This window comes from Podarcis filfolensis (genome assembly GCF_964270895.1).
Source record: "Podarcis filfolensis genome assembly, chromosome: 14".
NCBI lineage: Eukaryota > Metazoa > Chordata > Lepidosauria > Squamata > Lacertidae > Podarcis > Podarcis filfolensis.
The window spans coordinates 33,178,665-33,203,662 of NC_139616.1; the positions used below are offsets into that span (position 1 = coordinate 33,178,665).

At 47.2% G+C, this 24,998-nt stretch overlaps 1 protein-coding gene across 17 annotated transcripts in view; it reads right to left on the reverse strand.

Annotated features, from left to right (window-relative positions):
• The window catches only part of RBFOX1 (RNA binding fox-1 homolog 1), a 1,446,067-nt gene that overhangs the window by 1,289,415 nt on the left and 131,654 nt on the right, over window positions 1-24,998 (reverse strand). For all 17 annotated transcript variants that reach the window (XM_083585208.1, XM_083585181.1, XM_083585184.1 and 14 more), the window contains exon 2: window positions 22,044-22,103. In XM_083585208.1, the coding sequence (XP_083441334.1) occupies window positions 22,044-22,103 (60 nt within the window). The remainder of the gene's footprint in view (window positions 1-22,043; window positions 22,104-24,998) is intronic.

The following is a 24,998-nucleotide window of genomic DNA, read 5'->3' on the forward strand; positions in this document are numbered from 1 at the left end:
CTTGTGCTATTTTATATATAGCAATTTTCTGATCTTGAAAACTGGTTTTCTATGGAAAGTATGTTTGCAAATTCACATTTTGGCTACTTCTGTTTGGTGATGATCTGTTGTTGTTGTTGTTGTTGCTGCTGCTGCTGCTGCTGCTGGAGTCAGCCAGGACCCTGTTCTCTCTGGCAGGCCAGGTGGAAAGAGCCCTGTAAGGCAGGGGACAGGTCTTCCATGGCTCACAGCCAATATGGTCTCAGTGAGAGTTCAGTGGGACTTACTTCATAGAGGGGGCTGGTGCCTATTGGGACAGGTAGGGCAGGAGTCAGGAAAGTCAACAGCGGGTGGCACCAGAACCAGTGATAGTTAGAATCATCCAGTTTGAATTTTGTCCCCATCCTCCTCCTTCTTGCTGAGTTCTGCAAGCACAATATGGAAACTAAGGAGGAGAAACACAGAAAGCTGCCTTATCCTGAGTCTATAGCCATTGGTCTATTAAGCTCATTGCTATCTATACTGGCTGACAGCAACTCTTAAGAATTTGAGGCAGGGGGCATTCCCAGACCTACCTGGGGAGACTGGGGGTTGAACCCATACAAATCTGATGCTCTGTCAATGAGACAGACAGTTCCAGCCCCTGGACTGGTTGTAATTAGGAAGGTAGGCAGGTGGGGGCCAGCAGAGGGCCATAGGTGCCAGCTCCTGGGGCCCCAAGGCACTTTGGACCCCCCAGTCATGTAACTTTTAGGGGGCAGACTCCCCCTCAATGTTCAGAGGGTGTTCAGCTCCACCCCTGACTCCTCACAACGTTGAGCAGGTGACGTCACATTGGGCCACCTCAACCATCTTGAGAAGCTGGTGCCTCTGCTGAGAGCACACTCAGGTTGGTGGGGCATCTCTCAATTTTCTCCCTTAGGCCAAGCTCCATTAATAGGACTAGATCAGAAGCCTGCTTTTATGCATTGCTGAAGAGCTTACATCAGGGGTGGGACTTAAAGGTGAGCAGACTAATGGATAATATGACTTCTACCCTTGCACTGTAGGCTATATTCCCACCACACCAAAACCAGAGGTTACTAAACACACATCTCCATGCAGACAAGTAAAAGGCTTGACCACAGTCCAAGGATACATTCCAGTGGGACAAAAGCATTCAAGGAAGCAATGGCACAGAGCCAGTAAGAGATGTGGCCTGGAGGGAAGGATGTGGCCTGGGAGAGTCCCAATGGCCACAGGGAGAGGCTTGTGGGGCTGCCTCCAGGCCCTGGGCCTGAGGTTTCTGCCTCTGGCATATGTCCATACCACATTGCTAGGGCCTTATGCTTTTACTTTTCGTTCTCCTTCTGCTACACTAACATATTTGTTTTCCATCTCTGGGATGCTTGAGGTCTTTGAGAGCATCATTATAGAAATATTTAATCAAACTCTTCATTTATTCTGTGCAACATTTGGCACTGTGGCGGCAATGGATGTAACTCCCCGATAAACACTTTATCTGGCAAAGTGCATTTGTGTATGATCTTTGATAGCTTATAAATAATCAAAAATCATGTGTCATATAGAGATGCTTGCTGGAAAAAGGAATTTGCATATATATTGTAGTCTAGTGTGACTCATTTGGCCTAATCTTTCACTAATGCTAGAAGATAGGAGGAATAATAAATATATCCCTTATGCTGGTTAGATTATGTATTGAACTCATGTTTGGAGATAATGGTCCTGGGAGGGTTAGCCAAGGAATATCTTGTTCTTGAGGCTTCCCATCTTGTCTTATTCCATCACTGCATTCAAATGCAGAGTCTTCATTTCTCTGCCACTGTTTTGCACAGCATCGGTCTGCCTCAAGAGGCTCCTGCACTTCCTCTGCCTATGCACGCAATTGAAAATTCTGCACCCAGTAAATACTGGGATATTTTCTCCCTCTCTCATAACACTAGAACTCATGGGCATCCAGTGAAGCCGAGTGCTGGAAGATTCAGGACAGATAAAAGAAAGTCCTTCTTCATGCAGTGACTCCCACAGGAGGCAGTGATGGCCACCAACTTGAATGACTTTAAAATGGGTCTGGACACATTCATGGAGGACAGGGGTGTTAGTGACAACCAGCCTTGGTTGGAAGGAGTTATGCTTCTTAACAGGAGTTGCTAGAAATCGTGGGAGGGGAGAGTGTGCTTGTGCTCAGGTCTTGTTTGAGGGCTTCCTACAGGTTGGCCACTGTGAGAGCAGGATGCTGGACTAGATGAGCCATTGGCCTGTTCCAGCAGGTTCTTCTTCTTATAGCTGTTACAGCCATGGCTAGCCTCCTCAGCAGTCCTTTCACATTTCTTTCTTCTCCTTAAGTCCCAAAAACATTCACCATGGGCTCCAACTTAACCACTTTTTATGCCTTGGAATATCCCTGTGCAAGGTCACCCAAAAGCATCTTAACTGCCCTCCCTCTGAGGCTGTTCATCTCAATGAGTAAAAATAAATAAATCTAGCACACGTCATACACACACTCTCACACATGCCTATTTGAAAGAGAGGGGTGGTTTTTTTTAACTAACACAGTCTTCATTGGGAACTCAAATGCCTCTCCTAACCTTATCTTGCCTTGCCAGGACATCTGTAAACATTCTGTACATTCCATTCATTTTCTATTAAGACAGCAGACTGTACATTAAATAGTCAGCTGCCCTCCAACCTTGATAAATAAAGCAGCAAAGAACAGCAGACTTCTTTCTGTGACCTTCCACCGCAAGCTTTCACGTCTCGCTTCTATACTTGGGAGAGATCTGTCTTGGCAGGAATTTGATGCTTGTTTAACAGTCCAAGAGGAAGGGACAAAAAAAGAGGGAGCATGTGAGGAGTGGTGGTGGAGGAACAGAATTAGATTTGTGCTCTTGGAAGCAATTTGAGCAACAACCGCTAACCCAGGCTTCACATTTTGGAAAGCCTGATGGGCCTTGAATGGGTAGCTATTTGCCGTATCTTGGCTGAAGCGAGCACTGCCCTTGTGGGTCTCTGTTAAAGTCATTAATAAAGTGTCTGCAAGCACTATTATTTTTCTGTTAAGCTCTGGGGCTGACCTACAGGAAGCAATGAAGAGGCAATGACAAATCTGATTGACCCACTCTTGATTGAGGGAGCACATGCTCTGCCTGCAGAATGCCTCGGGTTCAGTCCCCAATCGCATCACCAGGTAGAGCTGGCAAAAGACTGTCACATGCAGGAGACTTTCCCAGCCCAACTTGCAGGTGCCATGTATTGAACCCGGGACTTTCCGGACAAAAAGCATGTGCCGTACCACTGATCTATGGCCCTTTACCATAGCCAGATAGACCAATGATATGATTCAGTACAGAGCACTTTTCAACTTCCCTCCCTGAGTGTGGTGTGGTGGACACCTACAGGAGAAAGGGCTTTTTGAAGTAGTGGCACCCCACCTGTGGAATAATGTCCTCTCCAAAGAGGCTCACCTGGCACATATCTCAATGCCATGTTTGCATCAGACAATTTACAATTTGTTAACTTTCAGTATTTATAGTCCACACCATAACAAAGTGGTGCTTTGTTCACAGGATGACTCACAAGAAGACGTAAAACCATTTAAACTTCACAATGGAAAAAATGTATATAATTACAGCACACACACATAAAAACGCCTGTTGCAAAGAGTAGAAAAGGTTTAAAGCAAAGACTTCAAATAAAAGTCTGGGAAAATAAAAAAGGTTATTGTCAGAGAGCACCCCCAAAATCTTGCCAAGAGCCACCCTGGAGTGCAGCATTCATATAAATGACAACACATGGGCATTTAGGCTGTTCATTTTCAAGGGTGGAAAACATTCCACAAACATTCCACAACAGCCATGTAAGGTAGGCTAATACTTTCATCCCTGCACAGCAGATAGGAATGAGAGAATGCTGGCCTGCTTTATCATGCTTTGAGCCAAATCAGACATGCAGAAATAGCATGTGGCTCGTTCTTTCTTCGACTGAACCACTTCAAAATGCAGGGGAGGCATTGTTCATTTGAATAATCCATGATGCTGGGGGGTGGGGAGCCATTGATACAGAAAACATAAAGGATATCACTACATTAGAATTTTCTCCCTGCCAGAATGTTTGTTTGACATGGTGAAATATTCAATATGTACCCCACATCTCCTTTCTGAAGTGGTATAGTTAAAAAAAGGACCCTCCCACTCACTATTTCTGTACACATGAACTGGCCTTTGATGATCTCACTCCGGATTTGAACTGGTGACTCTCCAGCTTACAGGCTTAGCCATTACTCTACACCAGTTCTTGAAAGTTTCTTAAAAGGTCAGGAAAATGTTTAGAACATAGAGATATATAATATATCCAGAGGGAAGAAAACCCAAATGGTTTCCTGAATCTCTCACTGATGAAGCAAGGTTATTTTCCCTCTTATATCTTTTCTTTTTTTGTCAGATTAGCAGCAAAGCATATGACTTTCAGAGTCACCTTATTTATAGCCCGATAAATCCTCCTGCTTTGAGGAATGAAGCGGGAACCCAGGGGAGAGACAATTAAGAAAGTTCCCCCCCTCTATGAACATCCCTGGGGATATATTTTCACTTCAGACAGAAGTCACAAAAACAGAGGCAAGCCCCCCCTCCTCAATTTTTTTTGTGTGTGTTCCCCCCAAGCCATTGCCTCCCACACACACTGCAATGGGCTCAGCAGGCAGTAAGGAAAGGTGGGTCGTGGGTATTTTGATGCACAAATTGGCCAGGATTTTCTCGGCGTATGTTCCCAACACTCGGGCATTTCATGGTCACCAGCACCAGTTGATTAAATGGCACCCTGCAGAAAGCGCACAGCGATTTCCCCCTCCTTGCCCTGCTAGCGCAACCATAATATTAAGAAGAGCCTTTGGGGGCCATGTTATTTTTTAAGACCTCGCTCTATCCTGGATCTACCCGAGTAGCATTCAACAGAGAGAATTACATCTTACTGCCTGCATCCAAGAAGGGCAGGAGAGGAGAGAGAAATGCACCGTTATCTTTATCGTACAAGGGAACTGGTCCTGACTCTCGGCTTAGCTACAACCTCACCTAGTGGCTAAGCCCCAAGCTGAATGGTAAGTAAAGGTAAGCACTATTATCCAGTGGGCAATAGTGGCAAGGGGCACAGTTAGAAAGAGAACAAGGCAGCAGGGCTGGGTGGCTGGGGTTCCGCATTCAACAACAGATGAGCGATTCCTGATTGAACAGGTTTTCTGCTTCAGCTCCACCTTTGGCTCCACTCTCTCCTTTACCAAGTCAAGTCATTTCTTTCATCATGGTGGGGTGGTGTCAAGGACGAACCAGAGGTCTCAGGTTCTCCAGAGGGAGGTGGGCCTGGGAGCGGTAGATGTGGACGAGGTGCCTGAGGGGGAGCGAGGCAATGAGGAGAGAGCAGTTGGAATAAGCCCAGAAAGGGCTGGGGAGACGGAAAGTTCACAGGGAACGCAGGGGTTAAGCTCAGGCTCAGAATCAGGGGAAAAGATCCGTGTGGAAAAGAGAAGGGCGGAACAACGGGGCAGGAGACTTTGCCATTTTATGAGCTGTTGGAAGGGCAAACGCAGGCCTCAGCAGAGATCTGAACTGAATGACTCTGATGGATGCACGATGTGCTAATGACCTGTTATGTACTGAGTTGAATAGGATCCAAACTGCAGCAGTCTGATTGGTCCTAGAACAATAGGATCCAAAAGGCAGCAGTCTGATTGGTCCTAGAACAATAGGATTCAGAATGCAGCAGTCTGATTGGTCCTAGAACAATGCAGCAATATGATTGGTTGGCAGGAACCACCCAATCATGCTCCAGATAGAAGTGAATCCACAACCTGATTGGCTTACAGTAGAATTCCGGAATTAGCCAATCATGTGCAGCCCATTGTGTAAATAATGTATATAAAGCAGATACCTTGAGGGGACTTTCATTCATTCCTCCTCACCACTATGAGCTGAATAAAGAGCATGAAATCACTTTGCGACTCTGAGTATATTTCACTGGCGACGAAGGTGGGATCCCGCTGAGCTGACTGCCACACACAGCACCGCAGCACCGCCACCCGCCGCACCGCTGCCTCGCACCGTGTATCCAGGCTTCAGCTCCGGGACACAAGGAACTCAGAATGGCAACCGACAGCAGCTTCTCGCCGTTCAACCCAGCATCTGGAGACTGGGAAGCGTACGCCTCCCGTTTCACCTTCCTCCTAGAAGCCAAAGGGGTCACCGATGAAGAAGACGCCAAGAAGAGGGCAATATTCTTCAGCATCTGCGGAGAGGAGACGTTTGAAATCGCCCGGGCTCTCCTTGCACCCGAAGACGTCGCTACTGTTCCATACAAAACAATAATGGAACAGCTGAAGGGGCACTTTTCGCCACAGCCCTCTGTGGTGGCTCGTCGGAATGCCTTCTATGCAAAGCGGCAAGCCCCTGGGGAAACCATAACTGGGTTTGTGACCTCTCTCCGCCAAGCTGCCCGGTTCTGCAACTTCTCAGAGCTGGAGAACATGCTTCGTGACCGCCTCGTCGGTGGCCTGAAGGATGAGAAGCTGCAACGACGCCTCTACGCTAAGAAGGACCTAACGTTCCAGGTCGCTCTGGAGGAGGCCCTGGCAACGGAAGCTGCCGAGAGGTCGACGCAAGAGGCACGGCCGAGCCAGCCGTCCCAACCGAGGGTCCACCACGAAGACCTCACCGACGACTCAGGATCCAACAGGGAGGAGGTGCACCGAGTACAGCAGCGCACTCAAGCAGCCCACATACCACAGCTGCCTCGACGAGAAGCAGGGAACTGCGCAAGCTGTGGAGACAGTCACGAGAGGAGGACCTGCCGTTTCCGCAACGCAGAGTGCAGGCAGTGCAGAAAATTGGGACACATCGCCCGGGTGTGTCGAGCTCGGCCCACCCAACGCCAGGCATCAGATGACCAATCCAAGAGCCCCAGGTCCCGGGGCCCAACACACCAAGGCAACTCGACGGAGCTCACGGACTTCCAGGTATACCAGTTGCCCCACCCCAACGTAGAGAAAATTTATGTAGAGGTACAGATAGAGGGGGCCCCATGCCGCATGGAGCTTGACACGGGTTCAACTCTATCCATAATCTCGGCAAGGACCTTAAGGAAACTGTGTCCTACTGGGGGTCCCAAACTCAGGCCGGCCCCATTCACCCTCCGGGACTTCCAGAAACGTAAGGTCCCCACAATGGGGGTGGGGACCTTCAGGGTGCAATACCGAGGGCAGACGCGGCAACTGGACTTGCTTGTGGTCAAGGGCCCCTACATTAGCTTACTGGGATTGGCATGGTTTGGACCACTGGGGCTAGCCATCACCGGGGTGAACCACACTACCTTACAAGTGGACGTGGACGCCATATGCAAGGAATTTCCGGGGGTTTTTGATGGGAAATTGGGACAGTATACGGGCCCCCCCATTGCTCTACAGCTTGACCCCGCAGTACGACCAGTCAGGCTCAAGGCCCGCCGGGTCCCGTTCGCCCTGAAACCCCGTATAGACGAGGAATTGGACCGACTCGTGGAGCAAGGAGTGCTGGAGCCGGTGCCTAATGCCCCCTGGGAAACCCCAATCGTCACACCCGTCAAGCCGAATGGTTCGGTCCGCATCTGCGCAGACTACAAATGTACCATAAACAAGGCCCTCACGGCCCATGCATACCCAGTGCCAGTGGTCAGCCATGTCCTTGCCACCCTGGCTGGGTCGAAAATTTTTGGCAAGCTGGACTTGGCCCAAGCATATCAACAACTGCCAGTAGATGAGGCCACAGCAGAGGCACAGACGATTGTGACACACAGAGGAGCGTTCAGGGTAAAGCGGCTGCAATTCGGTGTCAGCGTGGCACCAGGCATATTCCAGAACCTAATGGACTCTCTCCTTAAAGGGATTCCTGGCGTCACCCCCTTCTTCGATGATGTGTTGATTGCCGGGCCCACACCAGAGGAGTTTGAGGACCGCCTCCGCACCGTTCTGCACCGTTTCCAGACGGCGGGTCTCAAGGTGAAGCGGGAAAAATGTCTACTAGGAGTGCCTCAGCTGGACTTTCTGGGATTTATGGTGGACGCAGAAGGGGTCCACCCGACTGGGGACAAGGTACGGGCCATTTGTGATGCCCCAGCGCCCAAGAACAAGACTGAACTTCAGGCCTTCTTGGGACTATTGAACTTTTACCATTCCTTCCTTCCCCACAAGGCGGCGGTAGCGGAGCCCCTACACAGACTCCTGGACAAGCGGGCCCCTTGGGTGTGGGGCCAGCGCCAGGAGGCCGCATTCCAGGCAGTCAAGGACTTGCTTGTCTCAAACTCGGTCTTGGCACACTTCGACGAGAGGCTGCCGGTGGTGCTAGCATGCGACGCCTCACCCTATGGCATTGGCGCTGTCCTGGGACACCAACTCCCGGATGGAAGAGAGGTACCGGTGGCATACTTTTCCCAGACACTCAACGCAACCGAGCGGAACTACTCGCAAATCGACAAGGAGGGTCTGGCAATCGTGAAGGGAGTAAAAAAATTCCATGATTTCTTGTACGGGCGGCCCTTCACCGTGGTGACTGACCACAAGCCCTTGCTTGGCTTGTTTGCCCCCGAAAAGCAGACCCCCCAAGTGCTGTCTCCTCGTGTCCTCAGGTGGTCAATTTTCCTTGCCAGCTACCAGTATGCACTGATTCACCGCCCTGGGAAGGCAATGGGCCATGCGGACGCCCTCAGCAGGCTACCACTACCGGAAACAGGCCCCGACCCAGCACCTGCACAAGAGGTTATGAGCCTGGAGCTGCTTCCCGACCGCCCCATTCAGGCACAAGAAGTTGCACACCATTCCAAGAAAGATAGGGTCATCTCCCGGGTCCTGGACTGGGTGTGGAGGGGATGGCCCAGCAGCAGCCCCGGGCCAGAATTTGCCGGCTACACAACCCGCAAACATGAACTGTCGGCCCACAAGGGGTGCCTGTTATGGGGAAGCAGGGTCGTTGTTCCCCAGCCCCTCCGCAAAAGGGTCCTCACAGCCCTACACGAGACACACCCAGGGGTAGTAAGAATGAAGGCCCTTGCCAGGAGTTATGTGTGGTGGCCGGGGATCGACGGAGAGATAGAGGCCTGGGTCAAACACTGCCAGGCCTGCCAAGAATCCCGCCCAGATCCCCCAAGGGCCCCAGTCCAGTCCTGGGAGTCCGCCCGAGCACCATGGTCACGCCTGCATGTGGACTTCGCTGGCCCCTTTCAGGGGAAAATATTCTTCATAGTGGTGGACTCCTACACCAAATGGCTGGAAGTCGCACTGGTACCGTCCACTTCTACGTCCGCAGCCATCCGGGTACTACGCAGGCTGTTTGCAACCCACGGGCTCCCTGACACTCTCGTCTCAGACAACGGGACTGCATTTACGTCAGGAGAATTCCAAACCTTCACAGCGCAGAACGCCATCCGCCACATCCGTTCGGCGCCATTCCACCCTGCCACCAATGGCCAAGCAGAACGCATGGTGCGGACCACCAAGGACACCCTTAGCCGCATGACGCAAGGGGATTGGGAGTACCGCCTTGCCACATTCCTCCTAGCACAACACAGCACCCCCAGCTCAACGACTGGCCGGAGCCCCGCTGAACTACTAATGGGTCGGCGCCTTGCAATCAGATTGGACCGCCTTCACCCCGATAGAGCTCAGGATGAGGTAGTGGTGGGGGAAGGCAGGAACCCCCGGACCTTCGAGGCCCAGGACCCAGTGTACGCAAAGAATTTTGGGGCAGGCCCAGCATGGGTACCCGCCACAGTCACCAGGGTCACTGGTCCCGTGTCGTACGAGGTGCTAACGGATGGAGGGCAATGCTGGCGCCGCCACTGCGACCAGATACGGCGACGATTCCCGGGAGAAAACCAGGAGGAGGAAAGGTCAGAGGAGTCCCAAGGGAACAGAGGGGCAGTGAGGCCCATAGAGCAGCAGGGGCAAGCAGGAGAGGCAGAATCAGTAAATACAGAGAGGACCCGCGAGGCCGAAAGGACACCGGAACCAGAACCACGACTGAGCGAGCCGGTTGCACCAGACCAAACAGGCCCATCACAGCCAGCATCCTTGGAACATGAGCCAGAACCTGAACCCCGGACCAGGGAACACCCCAGGCCGCAACGCACACGTAGGCCACCGGCGTACCTCGAGGACTATGAATGCGACCTCCCGGGCAGGACTGGAACTTAGAGGGGAGGGGTGTTATGTACTGAGTTGAATAGGATCCAAACTGCAGCAGTCTGATTGGTCCTAGAACAATAGGATCCAAAAGGCAGCAGTCTGATTGGTCCTAGAACAATAGGATTCAGAATGCAGCAGTCTGATTGGTCCTAGAACAATGCAGCAATATGATTGGTTGGCAGGAACCACCCAATCATGCTCCAGATAGAAGTGAATCCACAACCTGATTGGCTTACAGTAGAATTCCGGAATTAGCCAATCATGTGCAGCCCATTGTGTAAATAATGTATATAAAGCAGATACCTTGAGGGGACTTTCATTCATTCCTCCTCACCACTATGAGCTGAATAAAGAGCATGAAATCACTTTGCGACTCTGAGTATATTTCATGACCCATTGTAAATATTGTAAATAAAGACTATAAAAACTTCAAGAGGCTCCCATGGCATCTGTGGTGAGGAGAGACACCCACAGCTCTGACAGGTGGGGAACCTCTGACCCTAGGGGCCAAATGTGACTCTCTAGGGCTCACTTATCTGCCCCTCATAACCATCCTCAAACAGCACCTCATCACCCCAGGCCATCACCCCACTCTGGTCCTTCTTTGTACCCCCTTGAATATATTTGCCTGGCTGAAATGTCTACATGAACTCTGATCATGAACTCTTGCTCATCTGGAGGGAGGTGTGTGTGTGTGTGTGTGTGTGTGTGTGTGTGTGTGTGTGTGTAAACTAGCCTACTGTACCTTTGCACTCATTTACATAAATCAGGCATAGGCAAACTCAGCCCTCCAGATGTTTTGAGACTACAATTCCCATCATCCCTGACCACTGGTCCTGTTAGCTAGGGATGATGAGAGTTGTAGTCCCAAAACATCTGGAGGGCCAAGTTCGCCAATGCCTGCCATAAATTTACATTCATTCTTCTGTTACGATCGCAAAAACAGGAAGCATTTTTACCAGTGCTGTTTTTCTAGAAAAAGAGGTGCTGAAATTTGGAAGACCAAAGTCTGTCCCTTACTGAGCTAGACGGACCAATGGCCTGAGACAGTATGAGACAACTTCCTATGTTTCTCTTGCCACTTAAAAGTGGCTGTGTGCATGTATGCTCCTAAAGGGAAGGGCTGTAGCTCAATAGTAGAGTATTCACACCGGCATGTGATAAAATCGCCTGGCTTTGTGAAAGAGACGCCAGGGCTCTAACAGTTGTCAATGAGAAAGTCTACAAGCACAAGTGCACTCTGCCCTCCTGAGGTTTCCAACATCTGGGATTCAACAGCATACTGAATCAGAACATAATGTTCATAATGGCTAGTAGCCACTGACAGCCTTATCCTCCATGAATTTGCCTAATACTTTTTTAAAGCCATCTAAGTTGGTGGCCATCACTTCTCCTGCGGAAGTGAGTTCCATAGTTTAACTATGCACTGCGTGGAAAAAGTTCCTTCTTTTCTCTGTCAACTTCCAACATGTTCTCTTTTTAGGACCCATCCTATTCTTCCCATGTAAATTGTTGTAATATTTTAATATTGCATTGATATATTATTTCAGCTTGTCCTGTGATCTTATGGTGGAGGGCAGGTAAGAAATCTAATGAATGAATGCAGGTAGCTTTCTCTTGTTTCTCCGCAGCCCTCTTTGGGCTACAGTCCTGCTGACATCACCAAATGAGTATTCTATTAGAAGGATGTGATTTTTCCTTGCCATGATCACCTGCCATTGGCATGGGCAGTTGTGGAGGAAGTGCCCTGTGTAATTATGGTAGGACACAAGCTTTTTGTGTTTGGTGAGATCCAGTGCGAAGTCAACTCAGAGTAGACCCCTTGAAATGAATGGACACAACATAGGCCCATTAATTCCAACAAGTTGTACCCAATCCTACCCATAATAGACCAATTTAAATTAATGAACCTGAGACAACCCTGTGAGGATTGAACTGCCATTTTTTGTTCTCTGTTTGGGGATAGGCTACCCAGCATTTCATCCTTGTTGCCAATGTGCCTTTTTTATCTTCCATTATTTGTAAACCTTCCCCCCCCCCCTTTACTTTGCTCTTGGGCATTTTTTTAAAAAGCCAGTTTGAAGGCTCTTTGTGTGTACAAAGGCAGCATGGATATTTGAAACAAACAAAGGAACAAATGAATATGTAAAAAAAAAAAATTGCATGCTCTGAATTTATGCCCAGAAAAACTGCATATATTCAAAAGGGGGAACGTAACACACTTCAAAGAACCCAAATATCAAGTTTGTGGCTTTTAAAATGGGACAGAGTCATAGATATCATGAACCACAACTTCCTAGAAATTGTCACTAGATGGCATCTGATCACCACACTTGAAATCTCAGCATTGCATTTTTCTTTGCCGTCAACACATTTCTGTCAACATGATTCTGTGTCTCGAAAGGAAGGAAACAAGACTTTTGGAAAGACAGGATTCTTTTCTCTTTTTCTTTATCCTTAACCATTCATTAGTATCAACTTGGCAAAAAAAACAACAACAATTGCACAAGCAACTAAAGGTAAAGGTAAAGGACCCCTGGATGGTAAAGTTCAGTCAAAGGCGACTATCGAGTTGCAGCTCTCATTTCGCTCTCAGGCCAAGGGAGCCGGTGTTTGTGCACAGACAGCTTTCCTGGTCATGTGGCCAGCATAACTAAACCCCTTCTGGCGCAGTGGGACACCGTGACGGAAGCCAGAGCACACGGAAACGCCGTTTACCTTCTTTTCGCAGCAGTACCTATATATCTGCTCGCACTGTCAGGATCCAAACAGAATGTGCAGAGAGTAGGGATAAACAAACCACACTTTCAGTTCCTGATATTTCCAATTTTAAGTTCAGTTCTCTACATTCCCACACTAACTTGTCCTCGCAAATTATTATTATTACTGTTATTAATGTTGTTGATGATGATTATGTTTTTGCCACCGATGGCTCCTTTGGGAGGAACAACATGATTTAAATTGAATTATTATTAGTAATAATAATAATAAGAAATGCATATGTAATCACACTGTGCAAGCAGTTATAAATAGAAGCATAGAGGGGAAGCTATATTTCAAGGAAAACGTGCCCGAAATTTGTTTCCATGGCACGCTTAACTAAGAATGAAGGGGCAGATTGGATTGGTTTGCATTTTAATGCAAATTTACCTAATTTACATTTCCCAAACCTGTATGCAAACTGTAACACAGCTATCTTTCAAAATTCACACTTTTCCCAATTTTAGGATGCCGTTATTCAACCCAAAAATTTTACAAAAAAGGCATGTATCAGAGGAAAGTGCATAAAAATGCAGAGATCTGTGAAAGTAATATCCAAAAATTCATATCATTAGAGAAAATTGCTTGCAAAAATGTGTGTACTGGGTAAAATTGCGTACAAAAATCTGCATATTGGGAGAGTGTGCACTCAGATTCCCAGTTTAGCATCTGGACTAATGGCATTTACTGAACTCCAATAATGCTTCTTGCTGGCCTGGACAGAGGATACTAGGGTGGTGGTGGGAGTGAGAGTTTGTACAGAAAGCAGCCTACTGTGCAAAAGTCAAATTCACACATTTTGCTCTGCCCAGTTTTGCTTCTGGATTTGCCCACCACTGACGTGTTTCCCCTGGAACGTTGGAAATGTGGTTCTTGGTATGGGGAAGAAAGATATGGGTGCATGAAAGAGAGGGTTTTATCTAACATTAGCCATATTCGGAGCAGACTCACTAAAATTAATGAGCATGACTTACTGAGGCTGAATAATTTCCATGAGTAAAACGCAGTTGACTAGAATCCAGAGAGTGCTGTGTGCCTGTGTAAGTTTTCGGTATCTATGCTGTATATGCATACATGTATGTTATCCATAGGACTGGCATAGGGCCCTACAAGAAGTGTATTGACTAAAAAGAGTTAGCCACACCTGGTTATTGCAGTCTACAGGCTCCCAACGTACTAGCAGCCTAGTTGCAACTCTGCCCAGGTTTGTGTGTGTATATAGCTCCTGACACAGGTGGTTTGGGATTGCTGTTCCCATTTGTGCTCCAGTGCAGTTGACAACAGGCAACTAAAGAGCTTAAAAGCAAACCCATGTTGCATGCATGACACACTAAATGTGCCTTGAAACCTTGCAACTACCTTTTCTGACCAGACATCTGCCTTGCTGGACCAGAGCAAATGCCGTCTTTCCCTTGAAGACGCATGGTCAGGTAATTTCAGGTAGCTCAGCATCTCATTTCCATTCAGATCACAGACTGCACTCCTGCAGCAATTTTATTTCTTGGCCAAAAAAAAAAAAGACGACGAAAAGGAGAAAAATCATTATTGCCTACATTGAACTACCTTTAAGACTTCTCCCATCCAGCCAAACTCTTTTCTCATAGTCTCCTGATTAAACAAACAGACCCAAGCGTGATTGTTTCTTGTTATCCAATATCAATATTTTGCACAACTTTCAGAAATGGGAAGGAAAATAAGGGCACTTTAGCAGAGGGCAAAACACTGCAATAGATAGTGATATAATTTCCAGACATTGAATGGGAGCCATCACAGCCCATTTGGCTCTAGAGGGAGATTGAATGCCACTAGAAGTATTAAGGGCTAGTGTTTTTTTTTTTTTTTCCAGAGGGAAGCGCCACCAAGTGATTTGAAGCCTGTCTCTCTACTTTTGCCTGTAGATATGGCTACCATATCATATATACTAGGGGTGGGGAACCTCAGGCCTAGGGGGCAAGTGTGGCCCTCCAAACCTCTTCATCTAGCCCTTGGGACCCATCCAAGCCCTTGGGACACACCCTCTCTGCAAGTCATGCCCTCCTCAGCCCTGTTTTGCACTCTCCTCAAGTATTTTTGCCAGGCTAGGATGTGTCTGGGAAACTCTACTAATGTCCTTTGCATGCCTGGATGGAGGACAGAAAGGAGTGGGTAGCACTTCTATACAAAGCTAAAAAATTAATTTGCTGCTCTGTCCACTTTTGCCTTTGGCTCCATCCACCACCTGCATGTGGCCTTCAAAACACTGCCCAGAAGGAAATGCAGCCCTCCAACAGAAAAAGCATGGCCACCCGTGATCTACTGATAGCAGACTCGTTATCTGAGTGTGGAACTTTATATAGCCACTTGTTTTAACTAGGCACATCCCTCTGTTTGCTATGTTTCTGAAGGGCTTCCCAATGGGGGTCACACAGCTGAGGTTTGTGTCAGAAGAGTAGGGAGAGAACTAATTTTAGGGGACTCACAGGGATATATATTGCCTTGTTATTCCTGATAAGGATACCAAGATGGGAAATTGGAGGAAACTTAAAGGCTGTGCTTGGGCAATGCTCTCCAAACTGGGCTGCTGTAGGGGGTGGTGTTTTACTGGATTTTGGGGAAACTCTTGCGAGACCTGGAATCCCAGCACTCTAGTCTGCTGCTGGCTTTGACTATTGCAAGGGTGAGGGCCCTCTGCCCAGGGGCCAAATGTGGCCCTCCATGTTTCTCTATCTGGCCCTCAGAACACCCCTTTCCAAGCCACACCTCCTATTGGCCCTGCTTCTCACTCTCCTCAAGTGTTTTTGCTTGGCTGGAATGTGTCCTCAGACTCTGTTAATCCTGCTTGCTTCCTGGGATGGAAGATACTGAAGGGTGTGTGTAGAAACTTCTGACTGTCAGGCTTCAGGAAATCCGATCCCTCCCACGCTGGGCAGCCAAGAATCAGATAAACAAGAAGAGCTCTAACCAAGTCTTTTATTCAATATTCACAGCGAGAGGCTTAGAAAAGGTGCCTCTACTTCAGTAATGGCGTTGCTCTGAGTAAAATCCCACCCCTTCCATCTCTCCTATTCTACATCATCCCTGCATCAGCCCATCTGTGCTTTCTGCCTCTGAGCTTTCTGTTCTCCTCCTCTCAATGTCTGCCAGGTCCTGGGAAAGGGGAGGGGTCAGGAATGCTTCTAAAGACACTGAGTCTGTCAGCTGTCTCTCCCCGGGTGCTGCTGCTTCATCCTGCCCCTCTCCCAATATCTCCCAGCTTCTGCCCCCTGCAGCCTCTGAACTATGACCTTCTGGAAACCACTGTTGTAAATCTATACTGTCCTCCTCGGGAACATTAAGGAGGAGAGGGCGGTCTCCATCATTCCTCCTCAGTCCAGTTCCTGACACTAACATACCATACAATTGCAACATCTACCTGCTTTTACCTTTGGCCTGCTCATCACCAGTATGCAGCCCCTGGTAAGTTGTCCAGAGGGGAATATGACCCTCTGGTTGAAAAAGGTCCCGTCCCCCCACATGCCTGGACTATTGATTGGGTTGAACCAGCACTAACCCAAATCCCTCTTTGGCCTGTACCAGCTGTAAGAACATAAGAACCTGCTTGATCAGGCTAATGCTCCATCTAGTCCAGCATCCTGTTCTCACAATGGCCAACCAGGTGCCTTTAGGAACCCTTCAAGCAGGATCCAAGCTCAAGGGCACTCTGCCTTTCTAGCAACTGGTATTCAGAAACATTGCTTACTCTGATTGTGGAGGTAGAGCATAGCTTCCTGTTAGGATTCCTGCTCCATGATTGCAGTCATGGGATTGTTGTCTTTCACATGACGGCAGCCATCTAGTGCATGGTGGAATGCAGTGGGGCCTGAGGGGTTTGTAGGCAGGAAAGTTTGCAGGAGAAAGAGGGCTGGTAAATGGAACAGTCTTGGCTCTAGAACCAAGAAAGTACATTGGCACAGAGCAGGCTGTTCTATTGGTGCAAATGGGACAACTGCCCCTATAAAGCTCAGTCTGCCCTCAGCCAGCCCCCAGTTGCTTGCCTTCATACTTTCAAGCTGCCCAGGGGTTTTGCCTCACTGACAGCTTCCTCTTCCCGCATCTGTAAAACTCAAAAGGGAGGGGAAGGGGAAAAAACCCAGAATGAGTTGCTCCTGCCTGTCATGTGCTCTGGCTTCGCCTACTGTTGGGCTTCCTGCCATCCACCCTTTCAGCCCCACTGGGTACCAGCCTCCATTGCACAGGCAAGTGTGTACAGGCAGTTTGCAACATGCATAGTGCAATTTCAACACCAATGAAATAGTTTTATACCAACTTGAGCCAAAGGCCATCGAGTCTTTAATAAAGCATTTAACTGCTGCAAGAGGGGCAGAGGGGGATTATCAGTATTATAAAATGAGTTTGATCCCACTTTAATAGGTTTTTAAACTAGAGCAGCTGTGCCAGGAAGAGAGAAGGGGGAAACAGAGTCTTTCCCTTGGTGGCAGGCAACCAATTTCTCTTTGATCAGAGCACAAGTAAGTGCCACTCACAATACAGAAAACTTCCAGCAGCAAGCTCCTGTATTAGATTGGGTGTGTGTGTGTGTGTGTGTGTGTGTGTGTGTGTGTGTGTGTGTTATGTAAATTGTAACCGCTCATTAATGCCTGTTTCACAAGCCAACTGACTCGCTTGGTAGCTCTATGAATTCATGATCAGTTGTAATTCACCTCCAGCGTGGTGTGAAATAAAAATTGAAGACTGTCTGCCAAATGAAAAATGGGAATGGATGAAAAATGGGTTGTAGGCCGACAGACACCACAGGGGTTGATTCCCTTCTAAAGCAATGAACTTCTGAAACTCTCTGTGGTCTCAACAGAGCACTTTGGTGATCAACAGAAGAGGTGTCATCAGTGTGGAGATGATATGCAGTTCTAGTTCTCTGCAACATTTGGATCAGAAGAGGCCATGCAAGCCCTGGATTAATGCCTGGACTCAGTGTTTGGCTGGATGAGGGTCCACACACTTGAGTTTGAATCCTGGCAAGACAGAGGTTTTGTGGGTGGGTGGTTCCTGAACCCATATAATCGATCCAGTGCCATTGACATGCATGCATCCTCCGTGCATTTGTCTAATCTAATACCTTTCACTTCTCAAAATGATAATCACAAAGCTGTTCTAAATCAACGCCCTTTTCGCTTTTCTTCCAGAGACTGGATGTTTACCAACATCACTCTTCAGGAAGCTACAAGATCATGTCTAAGGCACAATCCAAGCAATGACAAAGATGCCAGTTTCATCTGAAGCCAAATGAAGAATGGAGTAGGACTGAATGAGAGGGAATTGCATTATTTTCCACCTTGCTTGGATGCTTCCTGCAAATCCACCTGTTCTAAAATGGCCCAGCAATCAACCCTCTCTTCTCTTGTTGGCTAGCAGCCTGAAATTTTCCTGTTGCATATTTCCTACCTCAAGGATGGTACAAATCCCAAACTTAGAAATTATTTACTTAATAAAACTTATACATATACCGCTTGTTAGCAAAAAAAAACCTCTCAAAGAAGTTAAAAAGAAGAAGACAACAGTGAAATGATTGGGGGGGCAGTTAAAACCAACTAATTGAAACCTTCAACAATAATTAAAACAAGAAGATAAAAACCTGATTAAAACATGTGTCAACATTCTACATGTCTGGATAGGCTTGTGTAAACAAAAAGGGTTTTGTGCAGGTGTTAAAAAGACTACAGTGAAACAGCCTGCCTGGTTTCAATAGGCAGGGAGTTCCAAAGCACAAGAGCCACCAAATTAAAAGACTGATTCCTTGAAAATGCAGAATGAGTATCACATGACATCTAAGTGCCTATGTGCATGGATCTAAGTAGTCAAGTGGGCATATATGTGGGGTAAGGCAATCATGTAGATAAACTTGTGTTCCCAGCAAACAGCATTCAGAGGCAGACTGCCTGTGACAGGGGTGTGGGTGGAGGGAACGTCTCCCCACGGCCAAGGGACTGCACCAAATCAGATCTGTTCTACTGCAAGTGGGCAAGGCCACGTGAGCAAAAGATAGGTTTAATGTTTCCTCTTTACAACCTAGTGATGTAGGATAACGTGCATAAACTACTGAATATCAGAGCACATTATTTTCTCTCTGAAACCACCGTTTTCTGTTCTCTCTGTGTGTGTGTGTGTGTGTGTTTTAAAACCTGCTTATTTTCATCCACTGCCTCTGCAAGAACAGCGTCAGCAGAATTGCACCCAGATGTTGGCGTTGCTGATGTGCATTCAGAGGAATTTGTGCTGAATACCAGCTATCAAGGCACACTTATTATGCAGTACACAAAATCTCAGGAGGAGCAATACAATTTGTGCAGCTATCAGTTGCTCCACACGGTCTCACAATTAGATTTGCCAGGACAGCAGAGGCTAGCTTGTAACTTATTTGGGTAAGTAGCATCTTTTCCATGAGAGCAACATACAGCGCGGTGATGTCCTCCCTGGCAAATCCTGCCTTCATTAAGGCTGTATAACTGGAGAGCATCCATAGATCACGCAGTTCCAGCATGCAGAACAAACCATTACTCCATCCCTGGGGTTTGAAAAGGCCACGGTCCACCAAAGCGCCCTCCCCACCGGCATTATATCATTTTGCAAGACATGTCCCTGCTGTGTTGTGATTCAGTCTTCTCATGACAGATACAAATTCTTCACTGCCCATCCCAGTACAGCAGTGGACAGCTGAGGACATAGCCCACCCAAACAAAACACCCCAAGTAAGGTGCCCATGTCATCAGCCTCTAAACACCACCCCAACAGTCAACACACAATGCTGCTCCTGCCCTTGGGTGAGGACGAAATTTGCCACACCCTGGGAAAAAAGATTCTAATGGTTTTTTGCAGGGGAGAAGGCAGGGATGCCATGTGGGGGATGACTGACCCATTGAGAAGGGGGAAGGATCATGATTTATAAGCCTGTGCCACCTAAAACTCTTCTCTCTCTTCATGGCACCTTCCCAGGGGCGTAGCTAGTTGCTCTGGCACCCAGAGTGGCAGGGGCAGGGAGAGCTGCCCACAGAGTCTGCCTGGCAGACGCAAGCTCCACGCTGCTGTTTCAGGCAGCACAGGGCCCCAAGCCACCGCGTTACTCCCAGGAGAGATGCGTGGCTTGGGTGCACTGCAGGCCACGCCCCACGGTAAGTGCCCCCCCTCGGTGTGCCATTTTGTCACCCCCTCAGGGATGACACCTGGGGCGGACCCCACTCCCTGCACCCCCATCCCTATGCCCCTGCACCTCCCTCCCTCCTTTGCAGTGTGGGCTTGGCTAGTCACCTGTTTGGGGACTGAATATGAATTTTCTTGGGGGTGTCCCAAATGGCTTTAGTAATCCTACTTTGCATTTACTTCACACTGCTGGGGATTCCTGTGGTGTGTTTTTTTCTCATTTGGTTTAATTAGTTTTTGGTCCAGGCAGGAATGAGAATTTTAACCAACAGGTTAACTGATGTTTGGTTTTATTTGCAGATCCACTAAGTTATATTTTCATAAATATAATCTTTATTACTATAACTACATGTCTAGTCGTAGTTAATGGAGGTAAAGAGCATCTTCTGTCCACAATAAATGATGTTATGGTGAACTCGTAAGTCAGGCACAGGCAAACTCAGCCCTCCAGATGTTTTGGGACTACAGCTCCCATCATCCCTAGCTAACAGGACCAGTGGTCAGGTATGATGGGAATTGTAGTCTCAAAAACATCTGGAGGTCCGTTTGCCTATGTCTGCTCTGAGTCAATCTCCATTTTGATATATATTTAAAAAGCAACTCTACATGGGGATTTCATCAAACTCATAAACTCCTTCCACGATTTTAGAAGCTGTGCAAACTGCCTCTCTGAGTTAAAGCACTGGCCTTCAACTGGTGGTAGGTTGCAACAGCAGTACTACTACCGTACAAAGAAAGAAAGAAAGAAAGAAAGAAAGAAAGAAAGAAAGAAAGAAAGAAAGATGGGACCCCAAAGTCATACTTGGGTTAAAGGTGGGTTGCTGGTCTGAAAACACTGAAGACAACAGAATCAAAACACTATTGTGGCTGGTATAGAATGGAAGGAATCAAAGATGTACCTTTAACATCAGCAATCATTGGTCAGTGGTTATTTTTGCCCGCCCAATGAGACCGAGTCTCACGCACAGTGTTGAGGAGAAGGGTAAACCTGAATGTACACATCACTTCAGTACTTTAAGTGGTGCACACATGGGCATAGTCAAGTGGGGCAGGGGGCAGCTGCCCCACCCCAATCAAGGAAATCAATAAAAATACTTAACTAACTGATGTTCTCCCCCACCCACCCACACACATATAAATCCTGGCTATGCCCATAGTGGCTCATGCATAAATTCTCCATCAGATCCAAGAACAATAGCACCCTTCCTGCAACGAGGGGCTGGTCCAGTTCATCCATCCTTTTGGGGTTCCATTCTCTCTGTTCCCTCTGTTATGCAGTGCTCAAGAACAGGCAATGATGTTTCTGAGCTTCCCTCTAGAGCTAAACCAAAATTCCCCAAAAGACATTTTCTCAGAATGATGCTAGAATATCTGGGAGTTCTGAACACACCCTTGCTCCCTCCTAGAGGCTATTAGTGGGGATGATTGGAGATCTATACTGCACATGGCTTCCCCATCCTGGGGACATGAAGTGGTGCATGATTTGGATGACATGGCATGAAATACACATTCCAGCTATCATCTAACTGAAAACATAGCAAAAGCCTCCCCCCACCCGCATTGCTTTCCCTTATTCACAAAAGTCAGGTGCACTCCATCTTGTGATCATCAATACAACGAGGGCTCAAAAGCCCTTCAGTGCAAGATGGATTTACCAGGTTCCCTAATGAACTCAAGTTGCAGCTATTCTGAACGATTTCCCTCCATCTGACAAGCAAATCACAAGTCTGCTAAAGTCATACATCTGAACCTTTGAGAACATTTAGCAAACTCTGATGCACTTATTTCCAAGAGGCACACGATCCATCTCAGGGTTTTTATAAAAAGAAGAAGGAAAAGATTGCATTTGATGGATGATCAAAAAGAGCCACACACCAAAAAGAATGCAAAATGCAGTTACAGAATCTAATCCATTCAGCAAAATGTTTCGACTTACTGGACCTTGAGGAAGATTCCTGGCACTGCAGCCTAGCTCCATAGCATCAGATTTATAGCCCTGGAATTAAGACAGAGAGAAGGAGGCATGAGAAACTCTCATATGAGAGTAGAATTTGACACATACATAATGGCTAGGAGTGTTCAGTCTAGATAGACCAGAGGAAAATTCTCATTCGCTGCACAGTACAGTGGATGAGTCTCCCACTCTTCCCAAACTACCGCACAGGGTTGTTGTAGGGGGGAAATGAAGGCTATGTGTGCTTCCTTGAGTCTGTTGGAGGAAGGACAAAATAAAAAATGGGTGTGAGAAATCAAATCTCAAGGCTACCACTTTGTGGCAAAAGGTAAATATGATTTTAAACAGGATTGAACTGAATTCTTCCCAATCCAACTTTTCTTTGGCAGCCGCAGCAGCAGGGCTGGATTATGGAAATTTTGAAGGATGCAGGCTGTGGATTTACTGGAGATCCTGGTAGCAGCAGCAACCACAGTACAGATAGGTTTTGTTTTTACTCAGGAGCCAAATCAGAGAGAGGACATGAACTGTTGCCTTCACTCTGCTTTGGCTTCAGATGTCATCAGTTGTCAAATGTCATTGGCTACGTGGTGCAATCATGAAGCCAAATCAGAATGAGAGCCAATGTGTGGGTAAAAATCACTTTAGAAATGGCGCTCTCCAACATGGGAGAACCCAACTGGTGCTGTTACCAGAACTACCAGTGAGTGAACTTATTTCTTTGTCACATTTCTACAATGAGCCCAGAGTGGCATATATATTTTCCTATTTAATCTGCACAACAACCCTGTGAGGTAGTGCTGTCAGAAGGCTCACAAATAGGTAGCGTCCAGTTTCCCTCCCACTTTCAAAGTACAAGTTCTAGGCTAAATAAATTGTGATGCAACCTTGGTGCTAAATTGTTCAATATAACCTTAACAGCTACTTACACATTGTATTCTTTTTGCCTCTCAGAAGTTCATTGTACCAGGAGTAAAAGTGAATGAAAGGACAACATATTCCCCACAGTAGCTGCCCATGGTGATTGGCTTTTGTCTGTTTAACCATTGATGTATTGCAGCTTGTTCCCTGTGTTTTCTTGAGTTTTATTGATCCTTAAATCTCCCCCTCACATTGTAACGCTTCATAGTCTCTTCCATCACACCCAGCCTTTTCCAACCTGCTATTCTCTAGATGCTGTTGGAATCCACCATGGTTAATGGCAAGCCTTCCCCAGCCTGGTGCCCTCCAGATATTTTGGACTACAACTCCCAACATCCCTCTCCATTGGTTATGGTGGCTGGGGCTGATGGGAGTTGGAGTGGAACAGCATCTGGAGGGCCACAGCTTCCCCATTCCTTAAATCCAGACTTGTACAATTGCAAACCCATTAGCATGCTACACACACACACACACACACACACACACACACACACACACAATCTGCTACAGGCAGTGTGGAAATTTTGGAGGCAGTATATGCATTACATATGGAACTGCAGCATACAATAGTAACGCATCCATGGGGAGGTGGGGTGACTTGGGGAAGACCCCCACATACTAGAACATGATATACTTTTTTTCCTGCTGTTAGGAACACATGGGTGCTTGGCCAAAAAAAAATCATTTCAGAGTAAATCCCAGGCCACAGAAGACAATACTGCCCATATACCTGTCTTTAAAGCAGAATTAAATTTGGGCTTTTTGCCCCCAGATGTTAGAAAATCAGTGTATCCCTGAGGCTAAGAAATCAATGCAAGCAAGATCCATATTGCCACCTCTGAATAATACCACTTTCCAGCAATTTATTTGACTGTCTCAACCATCTATTACCATGTAAATTGTTTCACACTGCAAGGGAAGAAAGAAATAGTGCTAATCTCCCTTCAGAAAGTCATAAAATAAAGAAATCAATTTCAAGGTCAATTTAGCCTAAATAACACCTGCTACCCTTTGTGTAACTCACAAGACCTTCAGAAGCCCACTGGCAATGTCTGTAAGCGTAACACATGCTGGTTAAAGATAAGCTTTCCATACAAGTCCTGGAAGAAAATGTATCATACAGACTGAGCTGAGTGACTTCCCTGTAAATTGGGACCTTTGAGAAATGTATTTAGGTCTTGGTTCATTAAGAACTCCATTGCAGGTACGACGATTCAGAGATCAAGCATCTTTTTCTGTAATGCCCAGGCGATGTCAGGTGCAGGTCAAGTAAGGATGCAAAGAAAGACCGTGTAACTTAAGACCAAGAAAAGAGCTTGCTGGATCAGGCCCATCCAGTCCAGCATCCTGTTCTCACAGTGGCCAACCAGATGCCCCAATAGCAAGCCCTTAGACATCATCTCAGCACTCTCCACTCCTGTGGTTTCCATGAACTGGTATTTCCACCTACTGTTGGGCTCCCTGACTGCTGCCCTACTAGTCCCAGTGGGCACAAACCTCTGCTAGATACACTGGTATGGTGGAACCTCTGGGACTAAGGGCCATGGGAAACAAAGCTTTCCCAGGGGTTCCATATTCTAAGCATAGATGTTAGGTGCACTGGGAATGACATCCGCCTGGGCTCCCTACACCTGAGCTGTTGCTGAGCACATTGGCAGCAACTTAAGCACCATGAGCCCTAGAGTATATAGGTTTCCAGACTCCTACCACCCACAACTGAAGATGCCTGACATTCATCCTGCCATTTCCAGTGGGCCATGGAAGGAATTACACATCAGCATCCAAATCACAAGTGACTGAATTAATGGGAAACATTGTTTTCCTTATGAAAATATCATACATAAATGCATGCAAAATAAAGCAAGAAGCAATTGGAAAATCCTCAGGCCAAACTCTCCCCAACAAATAACTGCGAGAGGAGAATTTAATAGCAAGCAATTACCCAAAGCTTATGCCAGGCTCCAGCAAAAAATGCACTTATAAGGTATTGTGTTCCTTGCAGTCAGCATAATATAA